Raw genomic sequence first — 13,979 nt, 5'->3', positions numbered from 1 at the left:
AATTGAAGAAAAATAGTATATAATTTGTTTCAGCTAATAAACTAAAGGCATCTATGATGAAGATGCAGCCTTCAGAGAGAGATATGCTGCCACCCAGATAGTGCCTTGTTCAGCAAAATCCTGTGCTATGTTGGAGAGAAAATGCCAAATCACATTTTGCACATTCCATAGCAGCGAGGCTCCACTGCAAAAGAATCTGCATACTGAACATACCTGTCGGTACAATTTACAATACTGTGGAAAACAGATTTCTTTTTTTTTTTTTATCACAGCTACACATTTCAGCTCAGTAAAACACAATGTTAATATTAGACAATATACCCAGAATAAACTCTTTTCAATCTGTGCAGATTTGTTTATTAAAATATATATTTTACACACTGAAGTGGGTAAATGAATCATCTTTTGGAACCATTACTATTTATTACTTACATAAACGTCAATAAAGTTCTGTGATCAGGTCACTTGAGTCAAGAACTAAGCTTCTTTTGGTCATATAAATTTCTATTTGTGGTGTCAAATATCATCACTGTAAAATGCAGTTGAAGCAACATTATGGTTAGAGGAGGTTTTCTTTATTGGGACAAATAAGATTTTTAGAGCTGGTGGGTGAAATCAGACCTTACAAAACTTGGTTAAAACATTCACTTTCTAACAGGAAACCATCCTAACCATATCCATTGGTTAGGAGGACATAGTCAAAGTAGATCAAAAGTCTGTTGAGAATTAGTGGCAGGGCTTATTTTTGTTTTCCTATGCTTTAAACTTAATGTAACTGAGTTTGAGGTGATTTGCAATAAGGAAGCTGTAATTGCAACAAAATTGTCTCTGCAAAGTATTGACCCAAGTAGCCTTAATTCCTGCACACTCCACACTTTTCTGGATTTCCATTTATGACATGTTTAAGCCATGTATTTTACCCCACCACTTCACAATTATATATAGCTTTGTGTGCTTAATAAAATACATTAAAGTTTTTGTTTGTAATGTAAGAAAATGGAAAAAAAATGGTGACAAACACTTTGTCACAAAGGAAGGCATATCCTTTACTCTGACTTGACAGAAACAAGACACTAAAAAGTCAGTAAATCTGTATCTGGATGAAACATCTGGTTCTGTTTCAGTAAGGAAGCACAGATGAATCATTTAGATCAGCAAGGCCTGCAGGTGCACCATTTCTTTAATAAAGGCCCTTCAGGGGACACAGTTTCTATTTGAGGAGGTTTTTATGCATAGTTTCTGCAAGTCCTGCTTCAGTACTTCAGCCTATGCCTCATGTAGAACAGTGGGACATCAGGAGAGCACTTTATTGCCTCTGTCAAGAGCATGATGATGGTAGAGGTCACTTAACCATGAAGCAGACCAGAGTAGTAACAAGCTTTGGCTGTTTTTCATTCAACAACATGAAATAACTGACTGAGACTGGGAAAGTCTTTGTATTTTTAGATTTTGCTGCTTTTGTCATAATTTGTCACAATAAGATAGCAACACAAAATAAACATGAAAAGACCAAATATAGAACATTCCAAAACTGAAGCTGCAGTGATATGAAGCAATAGCTAAAAATAAAGGCCTTTGTTTCATGGAGTAAAAACATGAAACAAAGGCTGCTCGTTTAATGTCTGCGCCTCATTACTCCTGATGTTACAAAAGCAGGCCTTGCTCTTTGGATTCGGCATGGTAATGTTTCTTTAATGTTGCACTTTTATATACTGTTTGCTCTGACCACAGCTGGCAAACTCATCTGTTTGCACAGATAATTTGTCATCAGCTCATTGGCTAGTCTCTGGTGTTATCCAATCAGTGAACAGACCAAACTTTAGAAGTCATTGTGACTGAAGGACTTGGGTCATCACTATTGACAAATCCATCAAGGACATATATTCTGCTTGTGTGGGAGTCTCAACTTTGAAAGTCTCACATATAACCTTTTGCCACCATAGTCCAGGAATGTCAGCCCTGATTGGATAAGTCAGTATAACCTAAAACATTAGGTTTTGATGATGGTAAAAACAATAAAATACTGCTATATGCTGCTATGATTTAACAGATTAGATTAGTTAATACTGTTTCAGACAGCAGACAAAAATGTTTTAGCCTATCCTGGGTCGCAGTTGTTCATGAATGAGGACATGCAAGTGTGTGCAGTTTGCACATCATTCCCATGAGATCCTTGGCATTTCCTTAAAGTTTACCTAACACACCACGGTGTCCCATTCCGAGATTCAAAGTGGTCAATGGATTTAACACAAGCATGCACACAGCTGTGTTTAAAGGACCCATATGGTTAAACTTAGTGGGAGCAGGATACACTGCAGAATAAATATATACTGCCCCCTGGTGGAGTTTGTAACCACATTTAGTGTAGTATAAATTAGAATGTCACCAAAGCATTTAATTATTTCAGGGATCAAGTCCAAAATGTTATAGCTTCACATAAAAATAGATTTTAATCCCAGAAAACTAATAAAAAATATATGTTTAACATAGGAATGTTATGCAATTACCATGTTATGTTCCACACATCAAAGGGCAGACTGTTGACCTGACACCAAAACCACCCACAAAGAGGGTAAGCCACAAAAGGTCGTTGCTAAGGAAGCTAGCTGTTAACCAAGCACACTAATGTAAAGTTAAGCGAAAAGAAAAAAGTGTGGTAGACTAAACTGTTCTCAAACTGTACTGCACAGGGTGTTTAACGAGCATTAGACACCAGATCTAAAACTATTGAACAACTTGGGCAACTATTACAGCTCAGCAGTCACAGGCTGATTGCCTCCATGCCATGCTGCACTGATGCAGTAATTAATGCAAAGCAGACAAAGTATTCAGTGTATATACTGTACAGCACATTGACATACTTTTTAGTAAATCAGCATTTCCATATAACAAGTCCGGTAATGATCTTCAGAAATTTTACTTTTCAGAAAATTGAATTTGAAGTCATAATCACGAAAAACTAGAAAAAAAAAAGCGCTTTGATTCTCAAAGCGCATCTTTGAGAATCCCTTAAAATTATTGACTGAAATATGTTTTATTAAGATGAACCTTTGGAGTCCACATGGGACACGCAGAAAAATTGACTCAACCTCAAAAAGATTATACTTCTGACAAATTTATTCAATGCCTTTACAAATCCATAAAATGCTATTGTTTGTAAGAAAAGGTATTATGAAAAAGAATGTGAACAGTTGTAATCTTTTAGAAATACATTCCATTTCTTTAAAAAAACTATAATGCATTGTAACACTCCAATGAGTAGGAGACGATTGTAGAGGGCCTTTTTCCATCATAAGTGCATTTTCTTCAATTTACAATAAACAAACTGTTTACAGGAGGTTCTACATATACCTGGTTAATTTTGTAAGACTGATAATAATAATCAAATGAAATGGGGAAAGTAAAGACAGACAAGTTGCATTGTCAAAACTAAAGAAGTAACTTGCAAAAAAATGGTTGGGTGAATAACATTTGGCAGTGAGGGTGAAGTGAATGTCCTCAAACATGCTACAAATTGCTTACTGTCGATTTTTCTTCCGGTTTCTTTTATGCTGCTCTTCAAAATTTTGCATAAACATCCTCTATAAATGTTGAATATGAGGCAACTTCCCTAAGAAACAAAGACCAAGTGCGAATCTAGTTTTGAGCATAGAAAGATTAATATTTTTATTCAATTTTTTCCAAATTCAGTCATTATTTTCTTAGCTGTAAATCAGTGTATCATTTTGAATACAACCATATTCTCGGCACTCCTTTCACTTATGTAAGAGTTCCATTGGAAAACAAAACAAAAATCCTCATGAAGCACATAAACGATGAAAAATAAGACTGGTGTAAGTTTGTTTTTAAAGTAATCTAGAAGCAAAAATGAAGGTGAAAGTTAGATGGTAAACTGAGTTCAAGCAGAGAAAAAAAAGACAAAAAAATGCCAGTATGTGCATAAAACTTAGAAATGGAAAGATATCACATCCATTAAAGGTGCATATTTATGGAAGGCCTTCATGAATACCTCCATGCCATGCCTAATTCTCAGGAGACATTCACATTGAGCTATAGCTCCACATTAAATAAGACAGATGGACCAAAGGGCAGAAGACAGGGACTCTGTAAACATGAGGACATTGTGCTTAGAGGATACAGGTGTATCTTGCGGGGCTTTAAAGTCGCATCAGATCCAGGTTGGAGCAGACATGGTGTTTGGAGACATGTTGATGCAACATCCCTGGGATGCCAGGATTCCATTTGTAAAGATTGGTCACTTAGTGATGCTGGAACGTTAATGCTTGAAGACATGTCAGTTGTTCTTGAGGAGATCAACGCATCCTTGCAAAAGAGCCACATTGTTCTGCAGAAATAGAAGAAGTTATATGGTTGATCTGAAATAAATGGGTTTAAAAAAATTTTTTTAAGAAACTTTCCAATCATGAATATTTTTAATGTTCAGTCTGACAGTGTATATCGTGTTTACAAGTAGGACACAAATAATCATATAAGAACTATTCAATTCGGTGGTCCGAGCAAGAGGTTTCAACTACAGCTAGAGAAATGCAGAGGAAAAAAAGGACACCGCTTACCTTGGCATGTTTTATCTCAAGCTCAGCCATTTCTATGAGGTTTTTCCTGAAGGCCACAACTCGTCTCCCCTTGAAGCTCGTGAGTTCTGAAATAGATTGTTGTAGAAAAAAAAACGTTTGCTCAGTGTCAAATATTTTAGAGTTAAAGAAACAACCACAGAACAAGTCTGTGTCCTTGATTAGAGTTGTATCTAATCAAGGATGCAGACTTGAAAATGTTGCAGGGACAAAAGGAACAGGCTTATGTACATGATAAATCTTCTTCACACTCCATAGTTACTTGTGCAGTACCACCGGGTACAGTGTTTGGGCCAACGACTGCTTTAAAATTTTTGCTGCCATGCTAATGATTTCAGCTTTTAGTTCTTACTCTTCAGAGTTCTGTTAAGCTGCGACACCTGCTTAATGTTTTCCTCTAAATGATGCGATTGACTTTATCTTTCGCACTCTGACTGTGTACTCTCTTTCATCCTATAGCCTTTAAAACTGGCGCTGCAGAAATAAAGTGAACTGAATTGCCTCTGAAACACATTAATACACAAACCTTTCTTGGCAGATTCTGACAGCTTGTCAAATTTCTGCAGGCACTGTCGCTGGTGTTCCTCTGCCTGGGGAATGTCCTTGCTCTTCAGTCTGGCTTTATCCAAAGCCTTGTTCGAATTCTCGTAGTCAACCAATGCTCGGGCTCGTCGGTACAGAAGGTCCTTAAAAATTTTAAACATTGCACATTTCTTATGACCTAACCCTATATTAAACTTCTACACATCTTCATTCCTGACTTGTGTGGTTGCACTTAATTTGATTTAGGGGAATCAGAATGAAGGCAGGCTGAATATATGCCATATTGTTCATAATTTTATTAGAGAAGATAAATGAATACCTGCATCTTTTTCCTTCAAAACAATGGTAAACTACTTCATATTATTTTGCCAAGGCATTGAACTATGTGAACAAAAGCTAAGTAAATGTGTAATGGAGTAAAACGAAATGAAGCATTTTCATTGAGGATGGAACATCTTACCTTGGCTGCCTGGATGTCCCTCATGTAGTATCTCAGCAGCTCTGTGAGTTTCAGCTCTTGGTCTGATGCTACTCTTCCCTCCACTTTCTGCAGATGCATAAAAAAGGCCAAGCTCAGCTTCCATAAATCTGTAGGCGAATTATAGGGATTCAGATTGTTGTTTGACATAGTTATACTTACTCTTAATCTCTCAAACAAGTCTGACAGCTTCTCCAGGTTTCTGAAGCAAACAAAGAAAAAAGTCTAAGCAGCAGCATTAAAAACTAATTTTACTATGTGCAAAATAAGCTAATGCATAACTGTCATGGCTGTATTAATCTCACTTCTTATTTGGTGTACTGTCTTCAGCACAGAGGCTGTTCAAAGTGGCAGAAATGTGAATGTAATCATCTGCAATACCTGCAAAAGCAGAAATCAAAATAAAAATTATGCAAACGTAACTACTCAAAGCAGTTTGGTTTTTTTTTTTGGCGATGTTAAAATGATCAAATACTTTTGTGTGAACGCGTCATTTTCTCCGCTTTGGCAGTGGAATCTTTTATTTTGCTGTAGTAGTCAAGCAAAAATGTTTTCTCCTGCTCAAAAAAGTCATCTACTTCCTGTTCAGGAAACAGAAACATAAAATGTTATTTGAGGAAGTCGCTTTAACACAGCAACTGCCATATAAAAACTAAGCAGTTAATCTTTCATGAACTCCACCTTTATTCCTGAGATGAGGACCTCATCTGCAGACTTCACCATGTTTTTGAAGAAGCCTCCAAACATCTCCTTGGCATTCTTCCTCCTCACACTGAGCTAAAGTAAGAGAATTCAGAAAGCGTTAGAAATGAGTGTATATTTGACAAACTTATGTGTATGATAAAGTCTTCAGAAAATTAAATTAGATAAGGTTTTGGTGTCCATAACTGAGTTATCTTGGCATAGTCATATTTAACAGTAGTCAAAGTTTTATTATCTTGCTGCACTCTTCATTACACCACATAAAGTGACTGAGTTTGGCCAGCAAACACAGATAAGTCTAACTGCTGATCGCAGCAGGATGCGCGCCATGTGTCACACGTTTCTGGTAAACTCTTCCTTTCTTCCCAACCGACGATTCGGAAAAGGAAGTCAGCAAGATGAGAAACTCACATCCTGGTCATACTCTAAGAAAATCTGGAAGTTTCTGTCCTTGCTTAAAACAGGGTGAGAAGACAATCTCTGCAGGAAGACTTCGTGAACTTGAACTGTTTTTTTGAAGACAGCCAGGTATTCACTGGAAAGCGACAAGAAATTATAGAATTTAAAAATATATACATATATGTATTTTAACAGCATTTCATAAAATAATATTAAACTCACGCCTCCAATTCCTGCTTCATTTTGGTATATTCCTCTTTAGTCATAGTGGCTTCACCTTCCCCCAGTTTGTGCATCTTATCTCTTGGACTCTCAAAATCCGGCTTGGGGGGAACTGGCGGGATCTAGAAATGTTGAAAGCATAAGATTGCTTCAGGATTCTAACCAAATCAAAAGCACAGTAATAACATGAATGCTTCATAATTCACATGCTAAATATGTGCTTCATCTGTGGTACATGCAGCCACCAGAGACAAAGTATTATGAAATAACTTCAGTCCCTATTAGTCCAACTTACAATCAGACCAGCGTAGTCCTCGGTTTCAACCAGAGCATCATGCAGCCAGATGAAATCTTCATGCTGCCTGGGAACCGAGAAGTCTGGCTTCTGGAAGGAACTCAGTGTAGTCTGAGTAAAGGGATAATGTCTTTTGTTAGAAATATTCTTTATAAATTAATTTAATAGAATTAGATTAGGAAAAAAAGTGCAGCATTTTCATGTTGGGGATTTTTTTTTCTTTACCTTTGTATGGACTGTGAACTTGACTTTATCCCTTTCACACAGAGCGTCAGGAATGTCAATGACAAGCGAGGTGTCATTGTTCAAGTCTACAGACACAGAGCGCAGCTAAGGAAGAAAATAAAATAACTTGTTAACAAAGATATCCATTTATATTCGTTACACAAAGTGATATTTTCCTTGAGTCTTTCTGTTAATCTTGATGATCATGGATTACAATTAAAGTCAAAATGAAATTAACTTAAGATTTAATTGAGACTTCTTTTTGCAAATCTGGCCTAAAAATCAAATTAGCTTCTCCATTAACTTTGTCAAAAGAGAGGAGCACAGACACTTCAAAATGTCCTCCCACAAGGCTGCAGTTAATTTGTATTTTGTAAAACACAGGAGGGAAACACCACCAGCAGACACAGCTTCACCACTAACTGTATAAACTTTACTCTGGACATCAAACAATTAGAATTTCCCTTCTTAGTATTTCCTTGAGGGTCTGGGCCGAGAGGGCTTTGGACAACTAAGCAGCATTTCAGTTAATTTTCTCCTTAGCTCAGGTACAATATTCCAGAAGTTTATCTGGTTCAAGAGTTGCTTAACACAAGCGGCATCCCAGTTCAAACTATTGTCATAAATATGTCTGTGTGTTGCTCTCAAAGCAACAACTCCGGCTGAAGTCTGATCCCAGCTTTGTTTCACAATCCTTTTAAGTTTAGGTTATCTCCATTGTGTTCTTCCACACTTTCTTTATTCCATCCAACTTTCTAGATAGCCAGCTACTCTAGCAATCACCTTTTGTGGCTTACCATCATTGTGGAAGGTGTCGACAACTGTCAGCTGTACAAGTGCAAAGTCTTCCAAATGATTATGGAGAGCACAAAAAAAAAACACTTCTACATCAACATTTTATTTTTCTTTTTTATTCTACTTTTCTCAGTAGAAAAGTAGAACATGGCCCAGAGTTTACTAGTTGTGAGCCATAATAAGTAAAATTAGAAGTAATAAAAACTTCACCTATATTTCCTTTCATATAATGGACTTTCACTTTCAGTAACCAATTTTAATTCTAATTTATCAAGATGCATCTGTAAATGTGTCAGCAAAATCTTTGTAAAGCATCTCTTCAAATCCTCAGCCTGCTGATTTTTATAGCCCAACAACGCACAAGCTGTTCACAGAATGCTCTGTTTGCAGACACTAGTTTCGCATGCCAAAAGCTATTTCTCACCATCACCATCCAGTATTGTTGGGTGAGACAATACAAAAACACACTGCAAAGTGAAATATAAATTAATCTACTGGCTCCAAAAATGAAAAACAATGCAAGAGACTTGTGACCCCTATTCACAGAATATATCAGACTGCTAAGAAAAGTAAACATGCAACAAAGGGGGGGGAAAAATAACATGATTAGCAAATATACTAAAGCAAATATCTGCATCTATTTCAGAGAAGTGATATAATTTATACATAGATATGTTGCACCACTGTTATCAAGTTCATTTTCTGAAGAAGATATATATACCCCACACTTGTTGATTCACAACCTCAACTCTGAGAAACCATTGGTTAGCCAACCACCACCACAGGATGTGCATCAAACTGTAACACTTCCAAGTACTTCATCCCTAAAGTAAGCAGCAAGCATGGAGGAACTTGCTTGAGCTTAAAAGCAAGGCCCACACCCATTTTGTGCAAATCCAGCTGAATTAAGCCAGTTCTTTTGTACGCGGAAAAACATGCTACTTATTATCAACTTTCATTATTTGACAAAAATGTTTTAGTTGGATACAAAGTATAACTTCTGCTGCAACTTGCAGAATCATTCTTTGATTCTCGAGGAAGAAAGTGTTAAACCCTCATGCTATCTTAGACTTCACTAGTAACACAAGTTAGAAAATAGGCAACAATTTTAGGATTAGACATATTAAGACATATTTAATCATACAAAGAGTAAATTCATTGACTTGGTCGTTTAAAAAATTAGTACTTTACCGCTAATCGGTCAAACAGCAGGGAAAAACAATAAAAACAGTGCCTAAAGTTTTCAGCACCGACATTTTTATTCAGTGAGGAATCAAAAGCAATCAACTATTGTGACTTACAGACCTCCTAATGATATTTCACTCATTGATTAGGCTATCAATATACCGTTGGCGAGTTTTAGCCAGAGGCTAACACCGCCAGTCAATAACTTTGCTACAAAAACAAAAGCAACCGTTAACATCAGCTAACCGTCTCAAATTACATATGACTAAGCTGCTACCGTACCTTTTCTTTGTCACTTTCGTCTATGGATGTCATGATAGTGTTCAAATTAACGAAAAAGAGAAAAAAAGAAGGTCAAACTAAATCAAACTCGATGCAGGAAGCCGTCTTCTAGGAGGCTGCGTTAGCTTCCTAACAAACTGTCAAACAATTTTTCCGCCCCCTTCCTGGTGATGAAAGCTCAAAAATCCCGCCTTGATTCAACCTGATTGGCTAGAAATCTGAAACGCTAACGCTGCTATTGGATGAATACCTAATCAATCAAGTCACATGCTCGCTTCACGAAAACTTTTTTTTTCAAATTATTCTAGATAACGGTGTTTCAACTTTTGGGAACAATAAAAATGAAAAGCAGTGATATTTGAAAAATATAAGTAGCAAAAAGTCAAGGAGATAATGTAATAGTGCTACACAAATACAGAACGTATAATGTGAGTGGGGAATCAATTTTTACACTTCCAAACAGTTTGGAGGTGGGGGTTGAAGTTTAATCGTAGTAACTCAGTAAAGAAAGGCATTAGTAGCATACTTCTATTTCCAATGGAATTACAAATAAATACCCATGATATGTTCATTTAATAATAATAATAATTTTAAATCATGTACAAAGCTTCGGCTAAAAAAGTCCCAAAAATGTCTAAAGTTACACGGTGCAGCTCACTTCAGCCGTTATATATATTTAATTTCTGAAATCTTAAAATAAAACACCAGAGTTGTTAATTATGATAGTCCTTAATTGTAGAAAGCTAATACACAGAATTTTAATTTCTTTAAGTCAACAACATATAATTTTTATGGAAGCCCGTTTCCGCCACTCTGTTAAAAAAATTAAATAAAATTATCTCATTATAATGAGATACTATCTCATTATTTTGAGATACTATCTCATTATAATGAGATAATTTTATTTAATTTTTTAACAGAGTGGCGGAAACGGGCTTCCATAAATTTTCCCTTTGAGATCAGTACAGTATTTTTAATTGAATTGAATTTCTGCTCAAATGAGTGGTTTGGTATATTTTCAGAAGTTAGACAAAATGCTAATTTTAACGTAATCCTTCTGTCAGGTTTATATTTTCTTTTTTTTTTTTCAATTATCATAATTACTCATTTATACTTAACATTAATCAACCAGAAACGTCAGTGTTTATTCTTCCGGAGAACATAGTTTCCGAGTATTTGTTGCCAAAATAAAATGACACACAAATTAGCGCTGTACGTACTGTTTCGATAAGGCGATTGGCGCCCACTCTTTTAATCGTCTTCAGGGATGCATTTCAATGTTACACCGACCCACATAGGTAATGTAGTTTTTCCTGTATCAAACTACAACCAGAAAGCAGCATTAATAAACTTCACTTCCCATCTACAAGTCGTTGTGCCACCAAAAAAGCGCCCCGGCTAGAAACACAATTGTTTACTTGGCCTAGTTTTAGCCGGAACATGTTGGGGCAATAACCCAAGTTATATAAGTGCTAAACTTTGATTTAAAACGCAAAACTACCCGAGACTCATATTGTTTTGCTGCAAATAACATCGTTATCTGAGTGTGCAGTATTGAAATCGCAAGAATGTTCGTTTTGAATCGTGTTTTGTTCGCTGGTGGCATCATCGTCCCTGAGAGCACCTCCCTCATAGTGTGCCACTTCTCTGCTGTTCACCGGCTGACATGCCCCAGGAGGAACAGTCCCTACAGCTCTGTGGACAGTGAGCGCTACTCTTCTCTGGTGAAATCCATCATGTCCTCCACTGTCAGCTCTCAGACCCCGGAGACCCTCCAGGCGGAAGATGACCATGTTTATGGGCCAGTTGTCAAAGCTCAGACGCCTCCACGAACCGAGCCGAGGCTCCCCAAAACTCTTCATCCTTTCCTAAATTCTGAAAGGACTCTAGAAACGGAGGAGCCAGAGGCGGGACCTCCAGCCCGGATTTTGTTAAATCGGGGTAAGAGTAGGCCGTTTATCCCGAGTGTGACTCGCATTCTTCAGCAGACACTTTCTCCAGAGCAGATCTTCTACCTGGAGAGATGGAAGAGGAGGATGATCGCTGAGCTGGGAGAGGAGGGCTTCAAAGAATATAGTCAAAGTAAGATTCTTAAAGTTATTGTAAACTGTTTTTCTCACACCCAAATGTACACTTAAAAACTTCTCCACAGCATGCCGCAGCCACTACCATGTCTCACCTGTCGCAGTCAGGAAGTGTGTTCAGGATGGTGTAAAATCATGGACAATGGAACTATCAGTTCTATTGTCAGTGGAACAATTGACAATGTTCCACTGTCATAAAATATTCTTTATACATAAGAACAATTTATTATTCTGGTGTCTCATTTTGAAATCTGCTGAAATTCACAGTGTAGTTCATTGTTTTATATTTGTAACCAAACATAATGTGTTAAAAATGTTCCGACACATAACCGGGGTTTGAAGTCCTTTTGAATGAGACATAATACATAAATTTTATTTACATGTTCTGCAAGGCATAAATCAACATAGTGCTGCTTCTCCCCCACCTATCACTGACCACTGCCTGGTAAATACCTCCAGTACTTCTCTTTTGCCTATAGCAGAAAGGTTAATTTGGCTATATGTAAATATTTCTGTCCAAGAAAAACATGACCAGTACAGTGGATGATTAAAACAAAGTTGCTCCACTAGAGTCCTGCATTTAAGGCAACACTACCATAATGTTATTGTTGACAAACTACAAGCAGTATAAATGCAAAGCAGTTAATGCTTCCTGACTACTCAAGCAGATAAATACTGTGAAATCGTTGTACATTATACCTGGTAATCAAAGTTGATATGGTTTTTCCCCAGATGTATTTAAACAAGGGAAACGTTTCCATTCCGTTCTGGAGGACATTCTGACCTCTGCCGACACATGGAGGAACAAGAATCTCTCAGAGACACCACAGTGTCCTCCTGAAGCGCAAGGATACATCCAGAGCATCTCTCACGTACTGGAGGACATCAGTGCAGTGAGAGCCATTGAAAGCTCTGTGCAGCATGGCTCCCTGAACTACTTGGGAATTGTGGACTGCATCGCGCGCTACAGGTAAAACTCCTCTGGACTTCAGTTTTTCTTACCGCCTTCATGTCTCTCACAGTCCACTTCTCTCCACAGGGGTGTGCTGTGTGTCATAGACTGGAAAACCTCTGAAAAACCTAAACCATTCTTGAGCAACACATATGATAACCCTGTTCAAGTTGCAGCATATGCTGGGGCTCTGAACAATGATGGCAACTACAAATACCAGGTGGTCTACCTTGATAAATGACACATCTTATATTTACTCGTGTTGTAGTAACAGGATGTAGTTACATTCCTTTTGTCTTCTCTGAATTTCTTGTCCAGCACTGTCTCATGTCTTCTCACTGCAGGTTGAAAATGGTCTCATAGTCGTTGTTTACAAAGATGGCTCCCCTGCTCACGCTCACCAGATAAACTCAGAGTTGATGTCAGAGTACTGGAAAACTTGGTTGCTACGCCTAGAAGACTACCAAGAGCTCAGGTAAAGAAAAAAATATGAGTCTCTTTTTATTATTAATTTGTTATTTTTAGCCTCTAATGCTTTCTTTACACACCGGGAGTGGCAATAAGTGTAACACTTTATTTCCTAATGTTTTTTGTAAAGAATTATTTGTAAATATCATTTTGCGGTATAACAGTTGTTAACAGACGAGTACATAATTGATATAAAGCTAACCAAACAGCTTCAAGCATCACTAGTCATTACACTAATCCTTTAAAGCAGAGGAATGAAAAAACATTGCTTAAATAGAGATTTTAGCTCTTCTGCTGTTTTGGTTTGCATCTAGAGTATTGTTTGAAAAAAGTATGACTTTCTTATTATTATTTATAGTTTACTTCTTAGCAATTATCTGGGTGTAACCAAGCAGATGATTTTTTTTTTTTTTTTAAATGTTACCACATCCAAACACACACAAAAAAACATTTTTTTGTCTCTTCTCAAACAGCTATTTATTTGTCAATAATCAAGCAATGTTTCCCATAATCTCACATCTTCTAATGTTTCATTTTCAGGTCAAATGCTTCATCAAGTATGTCTCCTGAAAAGTGACATCTGCAGAAAAGTGCAGAGCTTTTTCTGCACTGAAAAGCTCCACCTTAACAACTGAAACCTGAATCAGAAATGGGAATGTTTTTTATATATATATATTTATTACTGGTTCTCCTGTTAAATTGAATGAAAGTCAAACAACTTTCAAAGACCTTATAATTGTAAATTTATGAAATGCAT

General features: G+C 36.9%; 2 protein-coding genes across 3 annotated transcripts; one reads left to right on the top strand and one right to left on the bottom strand.

The window, feature by feature from the left end:
- Positions 1 to 3,099: 3,099 nt before the first annotated feature.
- snx5 (sorting nexin 5) lies at positions 3,100 to 9,882 on the bottom strand. The gene is made up of 13 exons (XM_055030107.1): positions 9,719 to 9,882; positions 7,457 to 7,561; positions 7,232 to 7,342; positions 6,937 to 7,058; positions 6,727 to 6,850; positions 6,295 to 6,390; positions 6,089 to 6,194; positions 5,919 to 5,994; positions 5,776 to 5,815; positions 5,596 to 5,682; positions 5,119 to 5,278; positions 4,575 to 4,660; positions 3,100 to 4,345 (listed from the first exon to the last, which is right to left on the bottom strand). The coding sequence occupies exons 1-13, from the start codon at positions 9,749 to 9,751 to the stop codon at positions 4,295 to 4,297; spliced, it is 1,197 nt and encodes a 398-aa protein (XP_054886082.1). The 5' UTR covers positions 9,752 to 9,882; the 3' UTR covers positions 3,100 to 4,294.
- A 1,087-nt stretch (positions 9,883 to 10,969) lies between these two features.
- Positions 10,970 to 13,978, top strand: mgme1 (mitochondrial genome maintenance exonuclease 1). Of its 2 annotated transcripts, XM_055030083.1 has the most exons (5): positions 10,970 to 11,800; positions 12,535 to 12,772; positions 12,842 to 12,974; positions 13,099 to 13,229; positions 13,763 to 13,978. In XM_055030083.1, exons 1-5 carry the CDS (start codon positions 11,287 to 11,289, stop codon positions 13,797 to 13,799), a joined length of 1,053 nt encoding a protein of 350 aa, XP_054886058.1. In that variant the 5' UTR covers positions 10,970 to 11,286; the 3' UTR covers positions 13,800 to 13,978. The 2 variants fall into 2 exon arrangements, with proteins under 2 accessions (XP_054886058.1, XP_054886059.1); XM_055030084.1 differs by lacking the exon at positions 13,763 to 13,978 and having other exon boundaries at positions 13,073 to 13,223.
- Position 13,979: the final 1 nt, after the last annotated feature.

The sequence above is a fragment of the Poeciliopsis prolifica genome, unplaced genomic scaffold, assembly GCF_027474105.1.
Source record: "Poeciliopsis prolifica strain line A6 unplaced genomic scaffold, Auburn_PproV2 SCAFFOLD005, whole genome shotgun sequence".
NCBI classification, from domain to species: Eukaryota; Metazoa; Chordata; class Actinopteri; order Cyprinodontiformes; family Poeciliidae; genus Poeciliopsis; species Poeciliopsis prolifica.
This window is presented reverse-complemented; position numbering and strand designations above follow the sequence as displayed.